Below are 22,535 nucleotides of genomic sequence, written 5' to 3'. Positions count from 1 at the left end.
ATTCTCAGTGGATCGAAGCCAGCACTCAAGCTACAATTTAATATATCCAAAACAATTCTGCACTTCTGGCTGTGACATTGAACATCATGACCTAAACCCTGGTGATGGTTGAATGTTTCCGTTTCATTTGTCTACAATTTCTCAGCAATGTCGCACCCTGCTGGGGTTACTGTGTGGTTACATAATGTACAAACGTCTTACTTTGAGCAACTGATCAAATTGTTGAACGTTGCTGCAGAGATCGATTTTATACATACTAAGTGGATAAACCAAACAGATTACTTATTAAAACAGGATGTAATAACAGCAAATATTCGGGCCTACATATACAGGTAAGACAGTTATCAAAAACAAAAATTGTTAAAATATTACATTAATCTAATGATCCACGGAGTTAAAAAATATAACATATTAAAATGAAATGAAAATTAAACATGCAGACAAATAACCACACTTAAAAAAACCCCTTGAACTCCCTTGAAAATAAAGGCATGATTTAATTGTACAAAGCACCTCAAGGTTACATCGGTGAGGACGAGCCATTAAACAGGATGCTATATTACTATCAAGTGTTTTTTTTTTTTACAATACTGGGACGATGTATTTCCAAACTAACCCAAATTTAACTCAACAAATTTAAACAAAGAAATAAAACTAACCGTTTGTCTAGTTAATGCTAATGCTAATCTGCTAATGCAGATTACCATTTGATAGTTTGGAATCAAACCTGTTTTCTCTGGAAAAACTTAAGTGTAATGAGTCGGTTTAACTTTTTTTGTGTTTCGGATATTATGTAGTAACAATTCACTCGAACTTGATTCCTTGTGCCAGTGGGAGGTCCTTGCTGTAGTTGATGGTGCTGTGTGAAGACAAAGAAAATATACTTTAGATTTCCTCATACATGATTAGATAATGCACCAGCTTCAATCCTCCCTCTAGGAGGAACCATTAAAGACAATATGTAGCAGCCTACTAGTGTGTTTCTATATCAAAATGTTCTGACTAGGACCTTTAACTACCCTTCTCAAAAAAAAAAAAAAAAAAAAAAAAAAAAAAAAGACCCATAACCATAAATCTGCACTTATCATCACACTAACAAGTCACTTTAATAAGCATACATGCAACCTTCATGCTATTATCTAATCGTGTAGTTAGGCATTACAATGCATCAAATTACGAATACAGTCCAAGAGCTTCAGTAAATCTCAGTGGCTGTGACAGTAGTGTGGTTGTTGCCTTTCAGAATCTGGTATTATAGAAAGTTAAAATTACAACAGTCTCCAAAAATTGTCATGAAGAGCAGAAGACTAAGCTGGGTTCTAGCTAATAGCATGAATCTGAGGCTACAGTGGGCACAAACTGCAAGACAACTAAAAAAAAAAAAAAAAACCCAGACTGAGTAAATGTATTTTGGGTGATACATGGATTGAAGATTCCCAAGGGTTGCTAAGAAAGCCAAAGTACTCCTGTACAGGGGGTCATGGGAAGTATTTATATTTATTGTCTGTCTGTCCAAAAACCATGCAGAAGTACATAAAGCATGAGAGTCTTCTTGCATAAAGCTTAATTATATATTTATATTTACAGCATGTGGCAGACGCCCTTATCCAGAGTGTCACCCACATGAGGATGAGGTTCCCCTTTAAGTCTCGTTCCTCTCAAAGTTTCTTCCTTTACCATCTAAGGGAGTTTTTCCTCACCACAGTCACCTGAGTCACCTCAGACTTGCTCATTGGGGATAAATACAAACACATTTAAATATCTCTAATATTAATCTTGAATTTTGTATTATATTAATCTTTATATTATTCTTTATAATAACCTTTTGTTCTATGCTTATGTTCTGTAAAGCTGCTTTGAGATCAAATCAACTGTTAAAAGCGCTATGCAAATAAACTTGAATTGAATACAAAAGTGCTTAAGTCTCTAAACACTTATATATATCCTTGCATATTTATTGCCTGCCCGAATCTCTTTCCCATAAATCAAATGAAAGAATTTTTTTTTATTATTTTATTTAAAACCCACAGACTGATAATGTACGTGTGCACATACCATGTTGACCTCCTCATATACTGCTTCCATGAGTCGCTGCCTGACTCGCGTCCGCCTCCTGTGTGCTTTTCTCCTCCTGTATGCACAAAAGCCGTACACTTACCATCTGTTCCTCATAGCAGTGTATGTTATGTATAGTATCGTAACAAGGAACCTGTACCCACCGAAGGCTCCTCCGATCTCAGCACCACTGGTTGGAATGTTGACGTTCACAATGCCACAGTCTGAGCCTTTAGGTCTGTAGTAAACAAAATCTTGTCTCAGTCTCCAAAAATGGTACACATATCGAACAGTGGACCGCACACAGAGTATTTAAAGACTCCACGTACCCGAGCCAGCGGAACACTCTGCCCATGTCTTTAGTGAAGATGCTGCTGGAGAGACCCTGCTTAACTTCATTATTCCAGGCGAATGCCTCCTCTTCCGTCTAACAGTAAAAGAAGAAAAATAAAATCTCAAACCTGAAAACTTGTGTGATTGCAGTAATAAATACTCTCTCACTCACTCATTTTCTGAGCCTGTGCCTATCTCAGGCGTCATTGGGCATCAAGGCAGGATACACCCTGGACGGAGTGCCAACCCATCGCAGGGCACACACACACTCTCATTCACTCATGCAATCACACACTACGGACAATTTTCCAGAGATGCCAATCAACCTACCATGCATGTCTTTGGACCGGGGGAGGAAAGCGGAGTACCCGGAGGAAACCCCCGAGGCACGGGGAGAACATGCAAACTCCACACACACAAGGTGGAGGCGGGAATCGAACCCCCAACCCTGGAGGTGTGAGGCGAACGTGCTAACCACTAAGCCACCGTCCCCCCAGTAATAAATAAATAAATAAAAATGTAAACTGTCTTACCTTGAATTTGATCACATAAAGAATTGGCACAAATGTTTCTGTGTGAACGATAGGGGCATCATGTGCCAGACCAGTGAAGATGGTAGGCTCCACATAGTTACCAGGGCGGTCCATGACCTGAGCAGTAAATTGTGAGGTGGAATTCAGTTTTGCAATTAAATCACTTCAGCTACACGAATATAGCAGATCCATCAAAATTAAGCTTTCCAAATCTGTTTACATGCATAAGACACAGTTTAAAAGGTGCAACACTGTACCTTTCCGCCACAAACCAGAGTGCCACCCTGCTTCTTGGCCTGCTCTATGGCTGCCAGGTACTGGTCCACAGCTTGTTTTGTGTGCAGGGGACCGTACAGCGTACTAGCTGTTGTCAAACACAAACATAAATTTGTAATCTGGTTCTCAGCTATTTATTTACATTCCAGAAATAACTTGTTTTTATGCATGACTATACATGATACTTCAGCACAGTTTGTAAATTACCATCATTTCTGATTCATTCTTTCCTTTCATACACAGATTAAAGGAGCAGTTTGTTATTTTTCAGAGAGCGCCTTTGCTGTTTCCTCAAATGACTTCACCCTCACTGCTAAATCTATACATATCTCGGCTCAGTGCCTTTTAAATAAGATCATGCAAGTTTTGTTAGGGGAAGCGGCTAATTTTCAAGTTCTTTAAAAAAAAAAAAAAAAAAACTACCAATGGTGTATTTGAAATCATTATTTAACACAGGTCTAGAAATATTTAGCAAAAGTTGGTTCCCCCAATAAATTAACTTACGGTCCCAGGGGTCGCCAATGCGGACTTGCTTGTAAGCCTTGATTAACCTCTCCACAACCTCGTCATGGACACTCTCATGCAGCATCTAGTGAACACAACAAAGAAAAAAAAAAAAAAGAATAGAGACCGTTTATAGACTGCAGTTTAGTACAAATTAAACCATTAGATTAAATAAGAACAAACAATTAGAAAATGATGATCGGTATGAGTGTTTTGTGAAGAAGACTCCTGGGATGAGTTTTTCTTGTTTAATCAGCTCATTTTTGACATTATATGGTGTGACATACAGACACACTCGTTTTATCATATCAAAAAAGTTTGTTTTTGTAAATCAGTGCTTTTAAAGTCAATTAAATTCTACTCACCAGTCTCCTGGTAGTGGTACAGCGCTGCCCTGCAGTTCCCACAGAGGCAAAGAGAGCTGAAGGTACTACCATGTTAAGGTCAGCATCCTCAAACACTAACAACAATAAAAAGCATTAATCATTCTATCTACACAAGAAGCAGGGTTATGGGCAAATCTTTTGAACGGTAACTTACCGATGATGGCATTGTTCCCTCCCAGCTCCAGCAACTGTCGACCTAGACAAAAAAACAAATATAATCATGGAAATGTCCCAAACTCAGGACAAAGCTGTGATGATACTTTAGTAGCATGTAATGTCATGTACACTGAAGTGAAGAACACAGACAGCGAGAAAAAGGGCACTCACCAAAGCGCTCCTGCACCATCAGTGCCACTTGTTTGCCCACGTGAGTGCTGCCGGTGAAAGACACGAGGTCCACTCTCTCATCTTTAGCAAGTGCTGTGCTAGAAATAAAGAACATAAGTAAACATGATTGGTGTGCACAAAAGCACATCAGGAGCATTAATGTGTCCAGGTTAAATGGATTTGTACAGTTGAGGGACCCCAAAGTGCTAGGATTTGACCAAACAGCCCAAAGCCAACATTTTCCATGAAAGTATTTTCTCAAAAACTAAATATACAAACTCCACTATACTGTACGGCCTGATGTTTGCACACCTGACCATCATCCCATGCCAGATTTATAACCTTCTTTGCTGTTTGAGGCAGCATCACTGCAGATAAACATGGTTGAGAATCACAGCAGATGGAGAGAAGGTTTGTTGAAGCAGTGGGTAACGTACAACCCTTTTTGGGTTGCATTTCTTTTGGTTGAATTTGGTTGAAACAATTAATGTGACCGCAGAGCTCTGTTCAGATCCTGTCTGCCTCATGAGTCTTCCTTTGCACACATACACACACGTGTTCTACAGTGGAATCAGACACCACCATAGAGGCCTATTACTCAGTGAAATCATAAAATCCCTCGCAAGCCTCCACCAATCACTCTTCAACTTGCACAACGAGCATCAACTGCAAATCATGTGTACAAATACTTTTGGAAATGTAGTGTACATCTACTCAATCAAAATGTCAAAGTTTATTGGCAAACAAAGTGGAGAGCTGGTGGCTTATCAACAGTGCTTGTGTGTGCTTGGCAAAAAAAACAACTAAAATAGGTACAGGGCAAACCTGAAGAGTAAGTATTAAATGTACTTGTTTTTTGGTCATGTCAATAAAGTGAAAAAACAAAACCACGGTACGTCTGGTGTAATCAGTGACTGTGCACAAACCCAATGTCAGCTCCTCCACACGTCATAGAGCAGATAGCACCAGGTAGGTTATTCTGCTCCAACACCTCAGCCACAATTCTGAATGTACACACGCACACACACACACACACAATAGTGAGAGACAAATTCTGACAGTGTATTTAACAGTTTATGGCAATGTATTACCATAATGGTGAACTACTGCTCACACACACACTCACCTAGTCACTGCCACACTGGTCAGAGGTGTGGTTGGGGCTCCTTTCCTGCCAAGAAAAGAAGAACATTTAACAGCAAAGCATTTCAAGCACCGTGATCCAGGCTTAAGTGATATTTTTCTTAACCATGTCACTTTGAATCCTACTTTTAAAACGGTATTAATATGAAAATGTAAACAAATTTTCAAACGTGTTCTCACCAGAGGCAGACGTTGCCACAGATCAGAGCAATAGCATTGTTCCAGCCATACACCGCTACAGGGAAGTTAAAGGCCGTGATGATGCCCACCAGACCCACAGGGTTCCACTGCTCAATCAGGGCATGGCCTGGTCCTGAAAAAAACATAACAAAAGAGCTTCTGAGTGGCCTGTTTAGAGATGTTGCCTAATGTGGAACCACTGTGTGCTTTTACAGAAAAGGTCCAGTTCTTAGCGCACAGACCAAGACTGGTTCTAGCCCAAAAGTGTAAACATTATAAACTTATAAACATTAACATGTCAGTAATCCAAAAGCCTTCAGTGTTGCTCTCTCGCCTCTTCTAATCTTACAGACACAGTAAATGGCTAATTTTAAAAAAAATGCATTTTTACCACCACTGATGACATACTTTCAGAAGGCAAAACTGGACCGCCAATCATACGGGAAAGTCCGACAGCGTAGTCGCACACGTCCACATACTCTTGCACCTCACCCACACCCTCCACGTAGATCTTCCCCATCTCCAGAGATACCTAATGTTACAAAAACACACAGCAGTCCATAAACATGCTTTAATTCAGATGTATTGGAACACTGAGTTTATAAAAGCGGGGCGTACCAAGCTGCCGAGAACTTTGATCTTTTTCCTCAAAGCATCGCCGATCTGTCTTACAATCTCCCCTCTTTTTGGAGCAGGGATCTGGAGAAAACAGAGACACATGAAAGCCAAAAGAAGTAGATTGTATGTTATGTGAGAAATAAATCATAACAAGGCAAGCTTTTACGGGAACATAAAACGATCACCTCATCTGTGGTCTGATGTGGAACAACTTGAAGCAGAATCACGGTTATCTATATTAAATAGCATGCTCTTAAAACTTTTTATTATTGGCCTTTGATTCTGTGGAACATCCGTCATACATGTTCCTCTGAATGAGCTGTTGCATTAGAATGAGTGAAAATAAAAACTATCTGAGCTTCAAAATTGAGACTGTACTGGGACACATGTGTATTCAAACCATCACATAACAAATCTTAGCTCCTTGACTTCATCTCAGTACCTACATCTGCCCAAAGTTTCCATGCCTCTCGTGCCTTTTGTACAGTTTCTTCATATTCCGCAAGGGTAGCCTGATTAAAAGAAACAAATTTGACAAAAATCAGAACAAACCATCTTACCTTACACGTTTACCCCTTTATTTTACACGTGTTATAATAATGTATAAGGATTCAAACAGGGATCTCCCTTTCAAGTTCTTTCATTATTTAAAGTACAATTTTTTACCCCCTTTTATTTTAGATATTTACCACTTTGTAGTGAACCTTTAGATACGTCCACAATTTATTGTTTCCTTAAGTGCAAAGGGATTCTTTGTGTACGTTTATGACATCAGTTGATCATTTGTGCATGTTGTGTGTATTGTATAGATATTTGTCGCATTTTATTACTGAGAGTTGTGTCTTGTTTCTTAGGATCAAGCATGAAACACAGTAATGTGGAGGTCAAGTTACCTGTCGGACTCTGGCGATGGGCTCGTTGTTGGCAGGACAGTATGATGTGACCACCTAGAGGTTTAAAGAAATAATCAAACATGTAAAAACCTCATGATGTAAAATTTGACTCTGACATAAGAACAGACTCCACTGGGATATACTGGGATCTACAATGAATATAAAAACTCCTGCTATGAAGATTAATTGCTTTTGAACATGAGATCGAATGTGATTGTTAAAAGAATGGACACACTTATGCAACCAGTATTATAAGCTTTTTTCCCCCCTTATAAATACTTCTGACTGTTTTTCATTTAATGTTTATATGTTGTAATTACACGCAGAGAACAGGGAAATTTTTGACCCGATTTATCTTTGTATCATTTGTTCTGTCACAAATAAATTGCCAAAAAGTCATGACATGATTAAATCACATTAATCATAGTCATGACTTTTTATATTCATTGTATATTGTGATTAACAGTGTGTACTGTGATTTAGTTTAAAGGGGCACAATGAAAGATTCTTGTACTGTAACCTTCGGTGATGAATCATATCCAAATGTTGAAATAATGCTTAAGAAATGATTTATTGTGTAACTCTACTGGGAAGGGATTTTACATCAGCTTGCACTTTTGGATTATGCAATGCCACAATTAGACAGAACATGTGCATGCTGAAACACTGCACGCTAATGTGCTATAATATGGGGATAATTGGCAAATCACAAATTATTAAAAAAGAGAAAGCTTACTAACATTTCCGATCTGCTACGAATGTCATCAAGACACACATCAGTTTCAGTCACCTACAGACTTAATATAGTTTATAAAGTAGACTCTTAAATCAGCACATCAATAAACATTACACGCATGTATTCTACCCAATATCAAAGTCATATGGATGCTCTAGTGATTTGAACTTCACCATGAAACCATAAAATTTGTTAATGTTTAATTTTCAATGGTTTGAGCAGCATGCACAGATGAACACATAAGAGAGTTCAAGACAAAATTAATAAACAACTGCGACATCACTCTTGTTAGTTGAAAACAAAGCAAAAGGTAATTAACACTTGTACTTTTACCAGCATTTTGGGTAGTCTAAGAAAGTCATTTTAACCTATAACCAAATTATCAATTAACTCAACAACTCGGAATATAGAAAAATAACGTAACAAGTATATATTTTTTTTTAAATGTGACCACTAATGATCATACGTTAATTCTAAAGATTAATATGCAAGTTGTTCGGTGTGGATTTTTCCTTTAACGAGCTGGAACTAAAAGGAAAGTACAGTAGAAAGCTCTTTGGTCTGGTTTGGTCTCTTTAATTAGTTTATGTGGTTTAAGTATCACCATGGTCCTGGAGAAACGTTGTTTCATTTCACAATGTACTGTGTCAGCTATATATGACAATGACATGACAATAAAATCTTCTTGACGTGTCAGGTGTCATCAATGGACATTTCAGGAATAAAATCTGTCTCCAATAAGTAAATAAAATTTTACTTAAAAAATTGGTATCAATACTTCACTTATGTAATAGCCTAGTGGTTAAGGTGTTTGTTGGGCTGCCAATCGGAAGGTTGTGAGTTTGAATCCCAACTCCACCAAGCTGCCACTGTTGGGTCCCTGAGCAAGGCCCTTAACCCTCAATTAACTCAGTTGTATAAAAAAATTTGATGTGAGTCGCTCTGGATCATGGTGTCTGTTAAATACTGTAAATGTTCACTCACGTGTAACATGTCACTGTTAAAAAGGATCTGTAGCTGCAAAAAAAAACTTCAGAGCCCATGCACTAACCTGGACAAGGATCATGTGAAGATCTTGTACAGACTACATCACTAACATACTACAGTACCTGATACATTATATACTAAGATCAGTTTATATAATAATCCCAGTTTTGGTTCATTGTGATAGAAGCTCATTGTGTAACACTACCCCAGGGTCACATTACAATACATGATGCAACAGCTACAAGGTGATCTAATATAAATTCTGAATGACAGGCCGGAGTGGGCCTCTGATCAGTACAGTAGTGTTTTGCTTGCATCCTCTCTGACTGTGTGTATATTTAGCACGTCACCTATTCTTACCTCTCCTTTACCTCCCCACGTGCCGTTATAAACACCAGGGTTTTCTTCGCTTAGACCTAGTTCTTTCAGCCAGGAATACTTCGGCTGATTGATCAGAAGTGTAGACATGGCTGCAGTTTGTCGGATAGACAGAGAGCAAAGTTTTTTCCGAAGTGCAAAGTGGCGGAGAGAAGCAAGAGCGAGTGTGCGCTGCATGGCTGGAGCAATAAAACGCCAATGCGCATGTGCGATCCAAAGAGCCTGACGCGCACGTCGCATGACTGAAACCGGGTTGCCAGATATATATGACACAGAAATCACCACAAACAAGTGCTTCATAATGGTAGAAACCCCATACAGGAGAAAATAAACAGAGAAATAAAACTGAAGAAATTCATTATTTCTGCTAAATTACCCTACATAGGCTTAATAAAGTAATCTCATCTACATCTTATTAACTGTTCAAGCACCCAACCATGTGGTGGCAACAGAATGCATAAAATCATACTGATGCAGGTCAAGAGCTTTAATAAGGGAAAAGGGTGTGTTACCTGTGACTGGGGCATGGTTTGTGCTTTCAGAAGGGTGGTTTGAGGATTTTAGATACTGTTGACTTCATGTAAAGGTTATACAGATTGTATGAGAAAAGAAGAAATCTTTAGTATGAGAAGAGATTGGTCAGGTGTGTGTAAGTTCACAGGAAAGCTACGATAAGCTCTGGTAACAACTGTGGTTAGCAGAAGAACATCTCAGAATGTAAAACACAACAGAACAAAAGACTCCAAGTGTAAAAGGCAAAATAAGTCTTTATTTCTACAGACAAGAACAAGTATCTGTGGGTAAAGGCTCATTAAATCTGTACCAGTGAATGTTGGAAATTCAGGAAATTTGTTCACAATCCTGGTAGAAAACATTAGTTGTGCACATATACACACTGGACAAACATTGTGGGTTATAAGCCAGGTGCCACAGTGTGCGGGTAAAAACTACCAACAGGGATACTGTGTAAAATGATGCAAAAATGTATTTTACATGCATTTAATTCATGCAAAGCTTTGATATCTGATTCTATTCAGAGAATTATAATTTTTTTAGATAATGTATCTTCATCCAATGGAACATGTTGTTATGAATATACTGAGCTATGAAATATAGTCTTGAAATCATACTTGCTTAAATGACAGTGCTCGATTCATTGGTCAACTGAAATGAGTGGGTTTCAACTAAATCCCAATTATAAAGCAACTAGATAGTGAACTGTGTTTGGAAAGTGAGATGGCATAAATAACAGATCTTAGAAAAGAAAGAAAGAAAGACTGACAGACAGACAGAAAGAAAGAAAGACTGACAGACATAAAAACAGACAGACAGACAGACAGACAGAAAGAAAGAAAGAAAGAAAGAAAGAAAGAAAGAAAGAAAGAAAGAAAGAAAGACTGACAGACAGAAAGAAAGAAAGACTGACAGACATAAAGACAGACAGACAGACGGACAGAAAGAAAGAAAGACTGACAGACATAAAAACAGACAGACAGACAGACAGACAGAAAGAAAGAAAGAAAGAAAGAAAGAAAGAAAGAAAGAAAGAAAGAAAGACTGACAGACAGAAAGAAAGAAAGACTGACAGACATAAAGACAGACAGACAGATGGACAGAAAGAAAGAAAGAAAGAAAGAAAGAAAGAAAGAAAGAAAGAAAGAAAGAAAGAATGAAAGCTCACAACTAAACTAATTCAGATCAGAAATAAATGACAAGCCTAATCCAGATTTTGCCACAAAGCAGAAAAAATAACCAATGAAGCAATATGATACCTTTTCGTGTCCTGGATGCTTAATTGACATTTTGTTAGCTAATTTGCTATGACAACTGAACCTTTTTCATTATTTTAGAGATTTAATTGCAAGAACCAAATTCCTGAACCAGTAACGAGGTAAAATATTCGCTCTGGCAACCCCGACTCCTACACCGTTATTGGTCAAATCCCGACTCTCCCATTAAACCAAATAAAGCACATTATACAGTACATAGTTAATCATGTACACGAGTCTAAAGTCAGTCCTTTATAATAGATAAAGGAATTGGTAAATCTCTGAAAATTAAAATATACAAAATAACATTAGATACAGGGGATAAATATATTATAATAAAGAAATAAACCATATTAGAACCATATTAGAGCTTATTATTATTATTATTATTATTATTATTATTTTTATTATTATTATTAATCCTGAAATTTCTAGTTACAATATACATCATGTTTGTGGACTTCAGCTCTGCCTTTAACACCATCCCATCACTCCTCCAGCCCAAATTAACCCAGCTCTCCGTGCCCTCCTCTGTCTGTCAGAGGATCACCAGCTTTCTGACAGACAGGCAGCAGCTAGTGCGACTGGGAAAACTCAAATCAAGCACCTGCACCATCAGCACTGGCACCCCTCAGGGTTGTGTCCTCTCCCCACTGTTCTTCTCCCTGTACACAAATGACTGCATCTCTAATGACCCCTGTGTCAAGCTCCTGAAGTTTGCAGACGACACCACATTAATTGGCCTCATCTAGGACGGTGACGAGTCTGCCTACAGGCTGGAGGTTGAACGGCTGGCTGTCTGGTGGAGTCTTCACAACCTGGAGCTGAACACGCTCAAGACAGTGGAGATGATACTGGACTTTAGGAGAAACCCCCCTCCCCTTGTGACAGCAGTGGAGTCATTCAGATTCCTGGGAACCACAATCTCCCAGGACCTGAAGTGGGACATTCACATAGACTCAATTGTAAAAAAAAAAAAAAGGCCCAGCAGAGGTTGTACATCCTTCGCCAGCTACCATCATTGAATCCATCCTCTGCACTTCAATGACTGTTTGGTTCAGCTCAGCCACCAGATTTGACCTCAGAAGACTACAGAGGGTCCGGACTGCTGAGCGAACCATTGGCACAACTCTCCCCACTCTCCATGACCTGTACTTCTCCAGAGTGAGCAAAAGGGCAAAGAAAATCACTCTGGACCCCTCACATCCAGCACACTCCCTCTTTGAACTGTTGCCATCTGGTCGACGCTACAGGGCCCTGAGCACCAGAACGACCAGACATAGGAACAGTTTCTTCCCTCAGGCAATCCATCTGATGAACACTTAACATACACAGAACACACACTATTCTTACACACTATTTACTTAAAACACATACTATTTATATTTTAATTGCAAATTTCACACTTGTACATTTGTACATACAAATTGTATATATTGTATATGTCATTCTGTTACACTGTGGAGCTTCTGTCACTAAAACAAATTCGTCGTATGTGAAAACCTGCCTGGCAATAAATCTCTTTCTAATTCTGATTCTGATTCGGCCCAATTTTAAAATGATTTATTATTAATTAGTTTTACATTTTCTGAGTTATTGCTGTTTGAATTACTAATAATGTGAAACCATTCACTTCATGTGGCACTAGAGAACTTTTTTTTATCACCCCACCTTTATAAACCCTACAACACTATAATATTATTTAATATGTAGTAAAATATGGGGGGCACGGTGGCTTAGTGGTTAGCACGTACGCCTCACACCTCCAGGGTTGGGGGTTCGATTCCTGCCTCCACCTTGTGTGTGTTGAGTTTGCATGTTCTCCCCGTGCCTCGGGGGTTTCCTCCGGGTACTCCGGTTTCATCCCCCGGTCCAAAGACATGCATGGTGGGTTGATTGGCATCTCTGGAAAAATTGTCCGTAGTGTGTGATTGTGTGAGTGAATGAGAGAGTGTGTGTGCCCTGCGATTGGTTGGCACTCCGTCCAGGGTGTATCCTGCCTTGATGCCCGATGATGCCTGAGATAGGCACAGGCTCCCCGTGACCCGAAGTAGTTCGGATAAGTGGTAGAAAATGAATGAATGAATGTAGTAAAATATAGTCTAATATATTTTCTAGAATGCATTACTATTTCTTCTTTATAACTGCTCTGATATATTAGCAATGGTGCTGTTAAATTACTGCACTTTTTTTTTACTAGCTTCTTATAATATTTATAAAACTACAGTTTTGTAGGTTTTACTGTAGATTTACCCAATAAGAAGAGACACACGTGGCCTCGTTGCTCTTGAACTTCCGTATAACTTCCGGGTTAAAGAAATGGCGGGTCACAATAACAGAGACACAATGGAGAATCTAGAGGATGGAGAAATAAGTGGCTCTGATTCAGAGACAGAAATGCATTCAATTGACCGGCAGCAGGTAAGAATATAAAACGTGCATATCCGTTTCCCTCAGGACAGTGTTTTAGAAATGTGTTTAACTGGCTTATTTAATCAGGTTAGCTAACTTCAGTCAAACTAGCCAGCTAGCTAAGTAATTATTAGCTATGAAATGTCACCACTCGCGTGTTTAGCTGCTTAATTTACTGCCCTTGGGATTGCATGTAACGTTGTTTTATTAAAAACTGTCTTTTAATGATGAAAGTAACGACATTAGCAGGATCCACTCATCTCAGACTAAGACATATCACATAAGAAAGACATCTTGATAGATGATTAAGTCAAGTCAAGAAGCTTTTATTGTCATTTCAACCATATATAGCTGTTGCAGTACACAGTGAAATGAGACAACGTTTCTCCAGGATCATGGTGCTACATAAAACACAGATAGAGCTATAAGGACTTAGTAAGTTAGTCCTAGCCACATAAAGTGCAACTGTGCAACCTGGTGCAAACAGTGCAGGACAAGACAACAAGACAGTGCAGGACAAAAGACAGTTCAAACAAAAAGACAATACAAAAAAATACACTACACAAAAGACAATAAACAGAAACAGCGCCAGCCAGTTTAAATACTGTATGTTCAACAATATTGCGTGCAGTAATACTATAATGAACAGAATTTCATAGCAGCAGGTCCCTGAGATGATGTATAGGATTGTGCAAACCAGCAAATAACTGAAATAATGAAGATGATGACATCTTGACACTGACATCTTGACACTGACTCTTCATACGTGTACTACAGTGTACTATGTATCACTTGTTTTGTTTATTGTGTTGCAGTGTTGTGGGTAGGACCAAAACAGCAAAAGAAATGGCAGCATAAACAACAGGAAAGTATTACCTTTTTACATTTTCAATGAACCTGTTTTAATTCTTCTACAGCCACCTTCTGCCGGTGCTTTTTCAACCCAGCACTTCCAGAGCAGAGATCGTCTACAGATGGCTTCACAAGTCACTGGCTATCGTAGCTCCATCGCAACCGAATCCAGTGATAGTGACTCGGAAGAAGAGGCTGCACTGTGGAGGCGAAAGCGACAGAAGTGCACCAATGTTCCCCAACCTGTGCCTCCGATCGCTTTTGGAGGTACCAGCACTGTCAGAGGAGCTCCATGCCGAAAAGTGAACAACATCTGGGGCTCTGTGGTGCAAGAGCAAAGCCAGGAAGCTGTCGCAGCTGAGCTCGGCATCATGGGAATGGAGGGGGGCGTAACTATGGACAGCCGTCAGTGTGAGACCTACAACTACTTACTGGCGCGTAAAATGATGGAAAAGGAGAAGCAGGAAGAGGAGCATGGCATGGAGACCGTGCTGGAGGGGCAGCTAGAGGAATACATGCAGCACGGAGCACAGAAAAATAGCGACGGACATCTGAAGAGGAAGCGGCCAGTCAAGGATAGGCTGGGTCCTCGAGCTGAGATGGATTTTAAAGGGCGATATGAGATCACGGAGGATGACCCTAAAGATAAAGTGATTGATGAAATAGCACACAGGTGAGGAAAACCTCAGATAATCTACACATTTAAGAAATTTAACTTATTAAATTGAACTTAAATTTAAAATTTAACTCAGTATTTTCATGTTGACTCTGTGTTGTATTGCAAGATGACTGACTTGTCTTTTCTTCTTAAAAGGTTAATGGAGCCAAAGAAGGAGCTAATAGAGCGTGTCGTGAATGTGATTGGCACAAAGAAAGCCATAGAGCTTCTGTCAGAAACTGCAACAGTTGAACAAAATGGAGGTCTATACACAGTGGTAAGATTTCCACATATCAAATTTGAATAACTCTTTGTTTAAGAGCAAAGGTTGTTTAACACAAATAAGATCAACAATTTCGTTTTCCTCTTGAGAGATTTCCTACTAATCACCACTACATTGCACTGGTGAGCTTCAGCATTTCTGCTTGTTATCCTTTAGTTAGCGATCTATTTAACTTTAGCATCTGCAGACGGCCGTTTTTCATGCAGGTTTTTGTTTTTATCAAACAGGAGGCACACCTGACTCTGTTTAACCAGTTCATCTTGGCTTTCATTAAGCCTCAGATGTGGTTTCTGCTTGGGTTGGTCAAAAACCTGCACCCACACCAGCTGGACACTTCTGCGTTAACATGATGTTTTCCATTTGTTTCCTTCCCATAGGATGGCAGTCGAAGGAGGACACCTGGAGGGGTTTATCTGAATTTGCTGAAGAATACTCCTAGTATTACTCACGATCAGATTAAGGTATGATGAAAAGAACAAACTATGATGGTGTTATTCTGTTTTAAACCTAATTCTAATGTCAACACACAGCTGTTTAGATATTCCCTTAATTTCCACAAAAGCGCTTCGTAATAACTGTGTTTTCTTTCATCCATTTGAGTTCTCTGTTCTTTTATCTCATGCTTGATTAATTGATATGGTAGATGTTACTGGCCTGAATTACTCTTGACCCAACGTTTTCCATTTTCAATGTAGCAATATTTTCCTTTATTATTTATTTATTTATTTACTTATTTTTAATTATGTGAAGAATCATCTCAGGGTGTCATCAGTGGTGACCTAGGGTCATATTCAGCAAATGTTAAGTCCTCATTCTACATTTTAAATTTAGTTGATATACTAATTAATTCTATTGAATAATTAAATTTTTTTTTTTTAATGCTAATTTTATAATTATATTTTTTTTAAGTGAAGGTTGAGCAAGAGACAGGACGGTTAGTGACAGATTTGGCAGGGTCACATCTGTTATGATTTTTTTTTTTAAATACTCGATCATTTCTTGCAGACAGTGTGACTTAGATTTATTTGTAACATGTATTTGGTACAAAGGGGATTACAGAGAGGCTACTTCAGCCTGTACATCAGAAACACGTCTTGCCCTTAAAAAAAATCTTTTTTCGTTTCTAGGAAATATTCCATGATGAGAACCAGAAAGAGTTTAACAACAAGAAGGCAAACAAGAAGGCAGCCAAGCAGAGGCAAAAATACTTAACAGCCAAGAAAATGAAACAAGCGATCGGCACTTTGAACCTGCAGGAGCACGATGACGTGTCTCGAGAAACGTTTGCCAGTGACACCAACGACGCTTTGGAGTCCCTGGAGGATGGAGTCGAGGAGCAGGCTGAGTCTGCGCTGGGTACAGAGGAATCTCCTGTAGTTTACAACTCGGTCGACCTGGAAGTCTTCTGATGCCGCTGGTTGTCTTCATGAGTGACTGTGTAGACAATTAAATGTCTAACGTGGGCTGAGCAGATTAGATTGCATTTTAATACAGTCATTTCTTTCCCCTTGTCTGTCATGTGAAGTTGAACATGACATGTTCTGACACTCTGTATAAAGGCTGTGATTGCGTGTGTGTGTGTGTGTGTGTGTGTGTGTGTGTGTGTGTGTGTGTGTGTGTGCATGTTAACAAGCTCAGAAACTTTAGGCTGCTTTCACACAAGGTTTTTTCCCTGCTCAAGTTCTACATGTAATCTTATGGGACGAATGCAGGATGTGATGCTTTCACGCTGGAGCTCTTTCAAAAATAAAATATAACTTTTTTTTCTCCAGCACTTTTTCATTAATCAGGTTTCAATTCTGCACCGAGTGAGAAAAGTCAACATGGAAGCCTGTGCTGGTAGAAAAAAAATATATATTTTTTTTTTCTTCAAAACTGAGTGTGTTGTTTCATGAGCTAGAGATGATGAGATGAACAAAGTTTGTGTCCGATAAATCTGGCTGAATAGTGATCTGGATAGTGGTTCAGAAAAAGCCACTACAGGGTTTTTGTTTTGTTTTGTTTTTTTTATGGTTTTTAAAAAAAAAAAAAAAAGCCAAGTGTGAAGGCAGCCTTATTTGTGACACCTTTGCGTTTTGAGAGCTTTTATGCAGTATGTTGTTTAGTGCATCCATTTACAATAGTGTTTTACTTGCCCACTCGTTTCCTAATTCTTTTAGTATTAAATGGCTGTGCAGATAAGTTAAAGCTACTAATATATATTCTGTTTGTTTTGAACGTCATAGTACAAAGTATATACTTAATACTATGTGTAAAAGTATTAACAGATATCATGATATTATGCCTAAGACAAAGCAACACTATAAGCATCTGTCCCAATCTAGTAGTAATGGTGCGTCATCATCTTGCACTTGTTCTGCCTGCCGGTGACTAACCACATTGTCAAATTTGTATTTGTGAAAAATGACTGTATTCAGATACACTAAGCATTCAGAATACTCATCGTATCGTGAGTGTTTTGGCGACGAAGAAAATGTGTCAAATTTTATGTTTGCTACTGAATCCTTAATTTTAAAATAAAGCTCTATTTAGAATCCATATTTATTCTTTTGTATGCTGTCACGAAGTAACATCCTGCTTTTATCTTACTATATGCTCGCTCTAGCTAAAAGTACCTCAGTGATACAGTCAACAGTTTCCTGTCTTTTATTTTAAAACTCTGACTCAGTTGACCCACAGCTCTCTCTATTTCTCTCACTCTCTGTGTCTCTCTCACTGAAATCATTAAAATGTCCTTCCGCAGCTCAGACGATCGATGATGATGATGACGATTCATCTAAGTTTAGTTCAATAGGTTTTTTTTTTCTCTACCGCATCATACTGTAGTTTATCACAAAATGATGTCTGCATTATGTAGGACGAGAAGAAAACAGCTTAATTACGGTGTCATTTGACACTGCCGTGAAAGAGCATTTTTAGATGAAATTTAGTACATTTACTGATAAAACTGGCTCTAAGAGGTCTGTGGGATGTGACAGAACCTCTTCACCGCTGGCGCAGATCCAAAGAGCTGTGCAGGCTCAACTCTGAAAAGTTGTCATGGTGACTGCCCAAATTGTGATGAGTTGTTATGTCAGCTCCTATGTCGTATAAATTATGCCACAGTTACAGAATCCCAAGGCGTTTTTCTTTCTTTTTTTTTTTTTTTACATTTAATATGTACATTTGCTTTTTTTTTTACATAAAATAATGTAAGGTAAATCATTTGACATGAACCACGGATGCACCTAAATCTTTACTCTCAAACATTATATACATAATCTGCACTACACTTGATGGTTGCACCCCAGGAAGTAAAGTTCGTTACCCTTATTCAAAGAGTGTATTATATGATCGCCTAAAACGATGGTGTGAATTTGTGTGTTAATTTATAATAATTTGCCAGTTATTATTGTTGTAGAGATAATGTGGAAATCGCTTGTGCCTTTGTGTTCTTCTTGGTTCTTTAGTTTCTTCCACTATCCAGAAACATGATCATGGACTAGTGACTTCAAATTGCTCTTATACCTCATATACTGTATAAGGGGGGAAAGAGATATGCTGTGAAGATTTGGCATCCTGTCCGGAATATATCGCTGCTTATCCCCCAGTATTATTAACTCTGGATGTATAATTTGAATACTGAAGTGTTTGGTTAGTGATTAGTGTTAAAATGTGTTGACACAGCACTTTACATTAAAAAAAAAACAATATTTTCTCAGTGCTTCTGTTGAGTTGTGGTTAGTAACAGTGCAGATTGATGTAAGGGGTGGTTGTAGAGGCTGATTTAAAAGCTAGGAAAAAATTTCAGGAAAAAATTGGATTGGATTTAGGAATAATTTCATTTCTGTAATTGATTTGTACTTGATACAGCTGAAATGTCAGTAAAGGATGAATTGTTTATTAAGCTACAGGCACAGAAGCATTACACACATTTACATTTAGAAGTCAGCAAATCAAATGAAAAGAAACATATAACACAAGTAACATAAGTAACAAGTAGCAAACAGGCGATTACAGTGATTGGTTACTTATACTTTAAATGAATAATGAAGTCGTCTTCTAACTAAGATTGCATGAAAACCTCTACTCCCGTCAGGACCGTAAGGCAGGCGTAGGACTCCAGGAGGTGCCGTGTCTCCATTTAGTAGCTTTTTATCACTTGTCTGACAGTGTTTGTTTTGGTTGCCGCACAACTTTCGTTTCTCTCGCAACTCTGGACTTGTGTCTGGACTTCCCCAGACTTCTGAGGCTAACAGTGGAGAAATGCGAGGGCCTGGAAGGGGTGCACGGATACATCTAGGGCTTGAACGTGGGCTATTTAAGGGGCTGCTATACACCTGGCCAGAGCAAACACGAGGGGTGCTCAAAGGCGATGAAGAGGTGAACTCAGATTCTGAGGAGCTATATGCTGATGAGTCTTCACCACAAGTCTGAAGCTGCAACATGCGTTGGTTCAGGATGGAGATCCCCTTTCCATTACTTCTGTCCTCCAAACCCACATCTATGGCTTTCTTCTTGGAAGCTTTCCCTACCAGGAGTACTCTCATTCTACCTTCAGACTGTGACAGCTGGTGGTAAGCACGTCCAGCTCCTTCCAGATCTTCATATTCCACTAGTACGCTCTCCTTAGTGAACAGCTCTGGGTATCTGTAGCTGTATTTCTGAAGCTCAGGCAGAAGCTCTCTGCCAGGCCTGTTGACCCGAGCCATGGTAATGGTACCAAACGGCTCCAGAATTGCAATAGCAGTTTCCATGGTGCTCTTGCAAGGTGTTGATTTGCCGTGTGCCATGTTCTCTGTCAGATTTGATTCTGTGATGTTCCAGACCAGCAGCAGTCTGCTCGGTACCTGAAAGAGGACAGACTCAGGCACCGGCTCAATTCTACGCACTTTATTTCCCTCTTTGTTCACCTCTAGTATTAACGAATGCCGGAGGGCATATGCTGTGACCCGCCAATCTTTTGTGAACTGCTTCATCTGGAATCAAAGTGAAAATATGTAAACACTTAGCTATATATACACCAAGAAATCATGCTTAAAATTAAAGACCAACCCTATTACAGGAAAGAGGCACCAGCTTACCTTTTTAAAAGAGGTCAGCAACTTGATATTGACATAACCCATCTTATTTCTCCTGACATGCTTTAAAAGGAAAGCATCCTTAACCAGATTCTCATCAGAGAGATAATATTCAATCTGAGAGACCATCTTTTCTATCAGATCAGCATCCGGAGGTATCCAGTCATCAAGGTCTATATCTTCATCGTTTTCATTCAGCGTAGAGAAATATCTGAGGAGGGCAAAATTAACAGGGTATACACAAATAAGAAAAAAATGGTTCACCAGTAAAAAGAATAAAGTATAAAACAACAACAGAGCTTACTTTTTAGTCCTGTCCATTTTGTCTTCAGCTTTGGCGTTTCGCAATTGGCAGCGGTATTCTTCAAATGTGTGTCAGCGTGAAAATGTTTAATAACAGCCCTCAGAGCCTGAGTGTTCTTGTCTGCCCTCGATGCTCTCCTTCACTGTTATAAATCTGCTGTAAACACCCACACAACTGAATCTGTCATGCAGAAACTAACCAATCGATAGTGTTTACCAGAACAATGATGTAAAGTGGTATTACCATTTCAGGACACTTCCACACACTGACATCACAAGAGGAGCCAAAAGAAGTTACACAAATTCTTGTGCCAAAAATAGCTATGTTATGTGATTGTACTAACATAAGGATCTATTCGTGATTTGGGTTGAGATCTAGCTCGTTATGGGTATATACTCCGAACAACAGATCACGAAAAGCCAATTATAAAATTAGGCTTTAATGGATTCTTCAAGACAAATAAAATCAATGATCAAATAACAGAAAGGACTGCTGTTATGAAGGTCATCATAAAGTATACGACTATGTCAGAGACATAGTTGATTAGACATATATGATTATCTTTAACTTATCTGCACAGCCATTTAATACTAAAAGAATTAGGAAACGAGTGGGCAAGTAAAGCGCATTATCATAAATGGATGGACTAACAACATACTGCATAAAAGCTCTCAAAATGCAAAGGTGTCATGAATAAGGCTGCTTTCACACTGCTTTTTTTAACCATAAAAAAAAAATACTGCAGTGGCTTCTCTGAACATCCAGCATAACTACTTTATATGCTGAATGTGCCTAAAAGATTGTTGTTTGTTTCAAATCACATATTTTCAGACAATTCCAGATGTGTTTCTATACACAACTGTCTAGGTCGTTCACACAAAAGAAATACGTACACCAATCAGCTATGCCGTTAAAACCACTGACTATTTTGTTGCTGCCACTGTAACAAAATAGTCAGTGGTTTTAACGGCATGATTTGAAACAAACAACAATCTTTTAGGCACATTTCAATTCACAATTAACTGATGTGCACATCTGCAAGCATGACCCTATCACTGTTTCACCTTTTGTTCTTCCAGACCACTTAGATCTACATGGTTGAACATCGTTCCTGCTTTTGACACATACATTTTAAGAACTTACAGTTTACTTGCTACCTAATATATCCCACCCATTGACACGTGTAATAAAATAATGATTATGGCTAACTGGTTTTAGAAAATAAACAAATAGATTTGTTGTGTGTTGAACACCTTCTGAAAACCATCTTCTAAAACAGTACTAATCTATACATTTGTATAGATACAGTTTTAACACGAGACTTCAAGACTTAAAAGACTTTTTATGTCTATTTGAAAAAGTTGGAGATGACATATGTTACCCCGTTTCAAACTTCCCATCGAGATAATCCTAGGCCCTAGTCAGAAGGGAATCCCAGTTTATCCACTGACCATTGTGAAATAAACAAGTTAAAGCATCACAAGCTTTACTAAATCTATCTCTGGATTTTTTTTTAAACAATAAAATGCTATTTGGTTTTGTCATATCACATGTAGGTGGTGATTTATTACTTTTTTCTTTACAGCTGGCGAAGATTTTTGAATGACTTAACTGCAATGCAATGTTGAGACATTCCGTACTCTCGACTCTTTTTCCCTCTGGTTGTGTGCTATAGTAATATTAGCCTGAGGCTCACAAGCTCTGCCCAGGGAACGTTGAGCTTCTGATATCCTTTGTACACTTCTACTGATTGTGAAAGTACTTGGTGCTTGGCTATGTTTATTGACAAAACACAACAGATGAAGCTATAATGAAAGTAGAAGTCTGACTTGTGAGACCTCTGTGTTT

At 38.7% G+C, this 22,535-nt stretch overlaps 3 protein-coding genes across 4 annotated transcripts; 1 reads left to right on the top strand and 2 right to left on the bottom strand.

The window, feature by feature from the left end:
• Nucleotides 1-477: 477 nt before the first annotated feature.
• On the bottom strand, nucleotides 478-9,558 carry aldh7a1 (aldehyde dehydrogenase 7 family, member A1). The gene is made up of 18 exons (XM_060896011.1): nucleotides 9,332-9,558; nucleotides 7,249-7,302; nucleotides 6,802-6,867; nucleotides 6,356-6,436; nucleotides 6,146-6,269; nucleotides 5,738-5,870; nucleotides 5,541-5,585; nucleotides 5,341-5,418; nucleotides 4,415-4,512; nucleotides 4,242-4,283; nucleotides 4,067-4,161; nucleotides 3,702-3,786; nucleotides 3,179-3,285; nucleotides 2,922-3,038; nucleotides 2,385-2,482; nucleotides 2,220-2,293; nucleotides 2,056-2,131; nucleotides 478-859 (listed from the first exon to the last, which is right to left on the bottom strand). Exons 1-18 carry the CDS (start codon nucleotides 9,524-9,526, stop codon nucleotides 805-807), a joined length of 1,623 nt encoding a protein of 540 aa, XP_060751994.1. The 5' UTR covers nucleotides 9,527-9,558; the 3' UTR covers nucleotides 478-804.
• A 3,833-nt stretch (nucleotides 9,559-13,391) lies between these two features.
• On the top strand, nucleotides 13,392-17,861 carry phax (phosphorylated adaptor for RNA export). Of its 2 annotated transcripts, none has more exons than XM_060896428.1 (5): nucleotides 13,392-13,539; nucleotides 14,448-15,055; nucleotides 15,197-15,317; nucleotides 15,701-15,784; nucleotides 16,451-17,861. In XM_060896428.1, the coding sequence occupies exons 1-5, from the start codon at nucleotides 13,438-13,440 to the stop codon at nucleotides 16,730-16,732; spliced, it is 1,197 nt and encodes a 398-aa protein (XP_060752411.1). In that variant the 5' UTR covers nucleotides 13,392-13,437; the 3' UTR covers nucleotides 16,733-17,861. The 2 variants fall into 2 exon arrangements, with proteins under 2 accessions (XP_060752411.1, XP_060752412.1); XM_060896429.1 differs by having other exon boundaries at nucleotides 13,422-13,539; nucleotides 14,346-15,055.
• A 1,456-nt stretch (nucleotides 17,862-19,317) lies between these two features.
• LOC132863407 (la-related protein 6-like) lies at nucleotides 19,318-20,935 on the bottom strand. Its single transcript, XM_060896196.1, has 3 exons — nucleotides 20,688-20,935; nucleotides 20,387-20,594; nucleotides 19,318-20,281 (listed from the first exon to the last, which is right to left on the bottom strand). Exons 1-3 carry the CDS (start codon nucleotides 20,702-20,704, stop codon nucleotides 19,334-19,336), a joined length of 1,173 nt encoding a protein of 390 aa, XP_060752179.1. The 5' UTR covers nucleotides 20,705-20,935; the 3' UTR covers nucleotides 19,318-19,333.
• Nucleotides 20,936-22,535: the final 1,600 nt, after the last annotated feature.

Source organism: Tachysurus vachellii, chromosome 20, assembly GCF_030014155.1.
Source record: "Tachysurus vachellii isolate PV-2020 chromosome 20, HZAU_Pvac_v1, whole genome shotgun sequence".
NCBI lineage: Eukaryota > Metazoa > Chordata > Actinopteri > Siluriformes > Bagridae > Tachysurus > Tachysurus vachellii.
Note: the sequence above shows the minus strand (reverse complement) of the source record. Positions and strands in the feature narration are given on the sequence as shown.

Excerpts from the sequence above, each read along its gene's own strand:
- phax (XM_060896428.1), top strand. The coding sequence starts at position 13,438 with ATGGCGGGTCACAATAACAGAGACACAATGGAGAATCTAGAGGATGGA. Across the intron at positions 13,540-14,447 it reads ATTCAATTGACCGGCAGCAG|CCACCTTCTGCCGGTGCTTT; the intron begins GTAAGAATATAA and ends ATTCTTCTACAG. Across the intron at positions 15,785-16,450 it reads TTACTCACGATCAGATTAAG|GAAATATTCCATGATGAGAA; the intron begins GTATGATGAAAA and ends TTTCGTTTCTAG.
- LOC132863407 (XM_060896196.1), bottom strand. Across the intron at positions 20,282-20,386 it reads TGCTGACCTCTTTTAAAAAG|ATGAAGCAGTTCACAAAAGA; the intron begins GTAAGCTGGTGC and ends CTTTGATTCCAG.
- aldh7a1 (XM_060896011.1), bottom strand. The coding sequence starts at position 9,526 with ATGCAGCGCACACTCGCTCTTGCTTCTCTCCGCCACTTTGCACTTCGG. Across the intron at positions 6,868-7,248 it reads CCATCGCCAGAGTCCGACAG|GCTACCCTTGCGGAATATGA; the intron begins GTAACTTGACCT and ends TCTTTTAATCAG. Across the intron at positions 5,586-5,737 it reads TGTGGCAACGTCTGCCTCTG|GAAAGGAGCCCCAACCACAC; the intron begins GTGAGAACACGT and ends TTTTCTTGGCAG.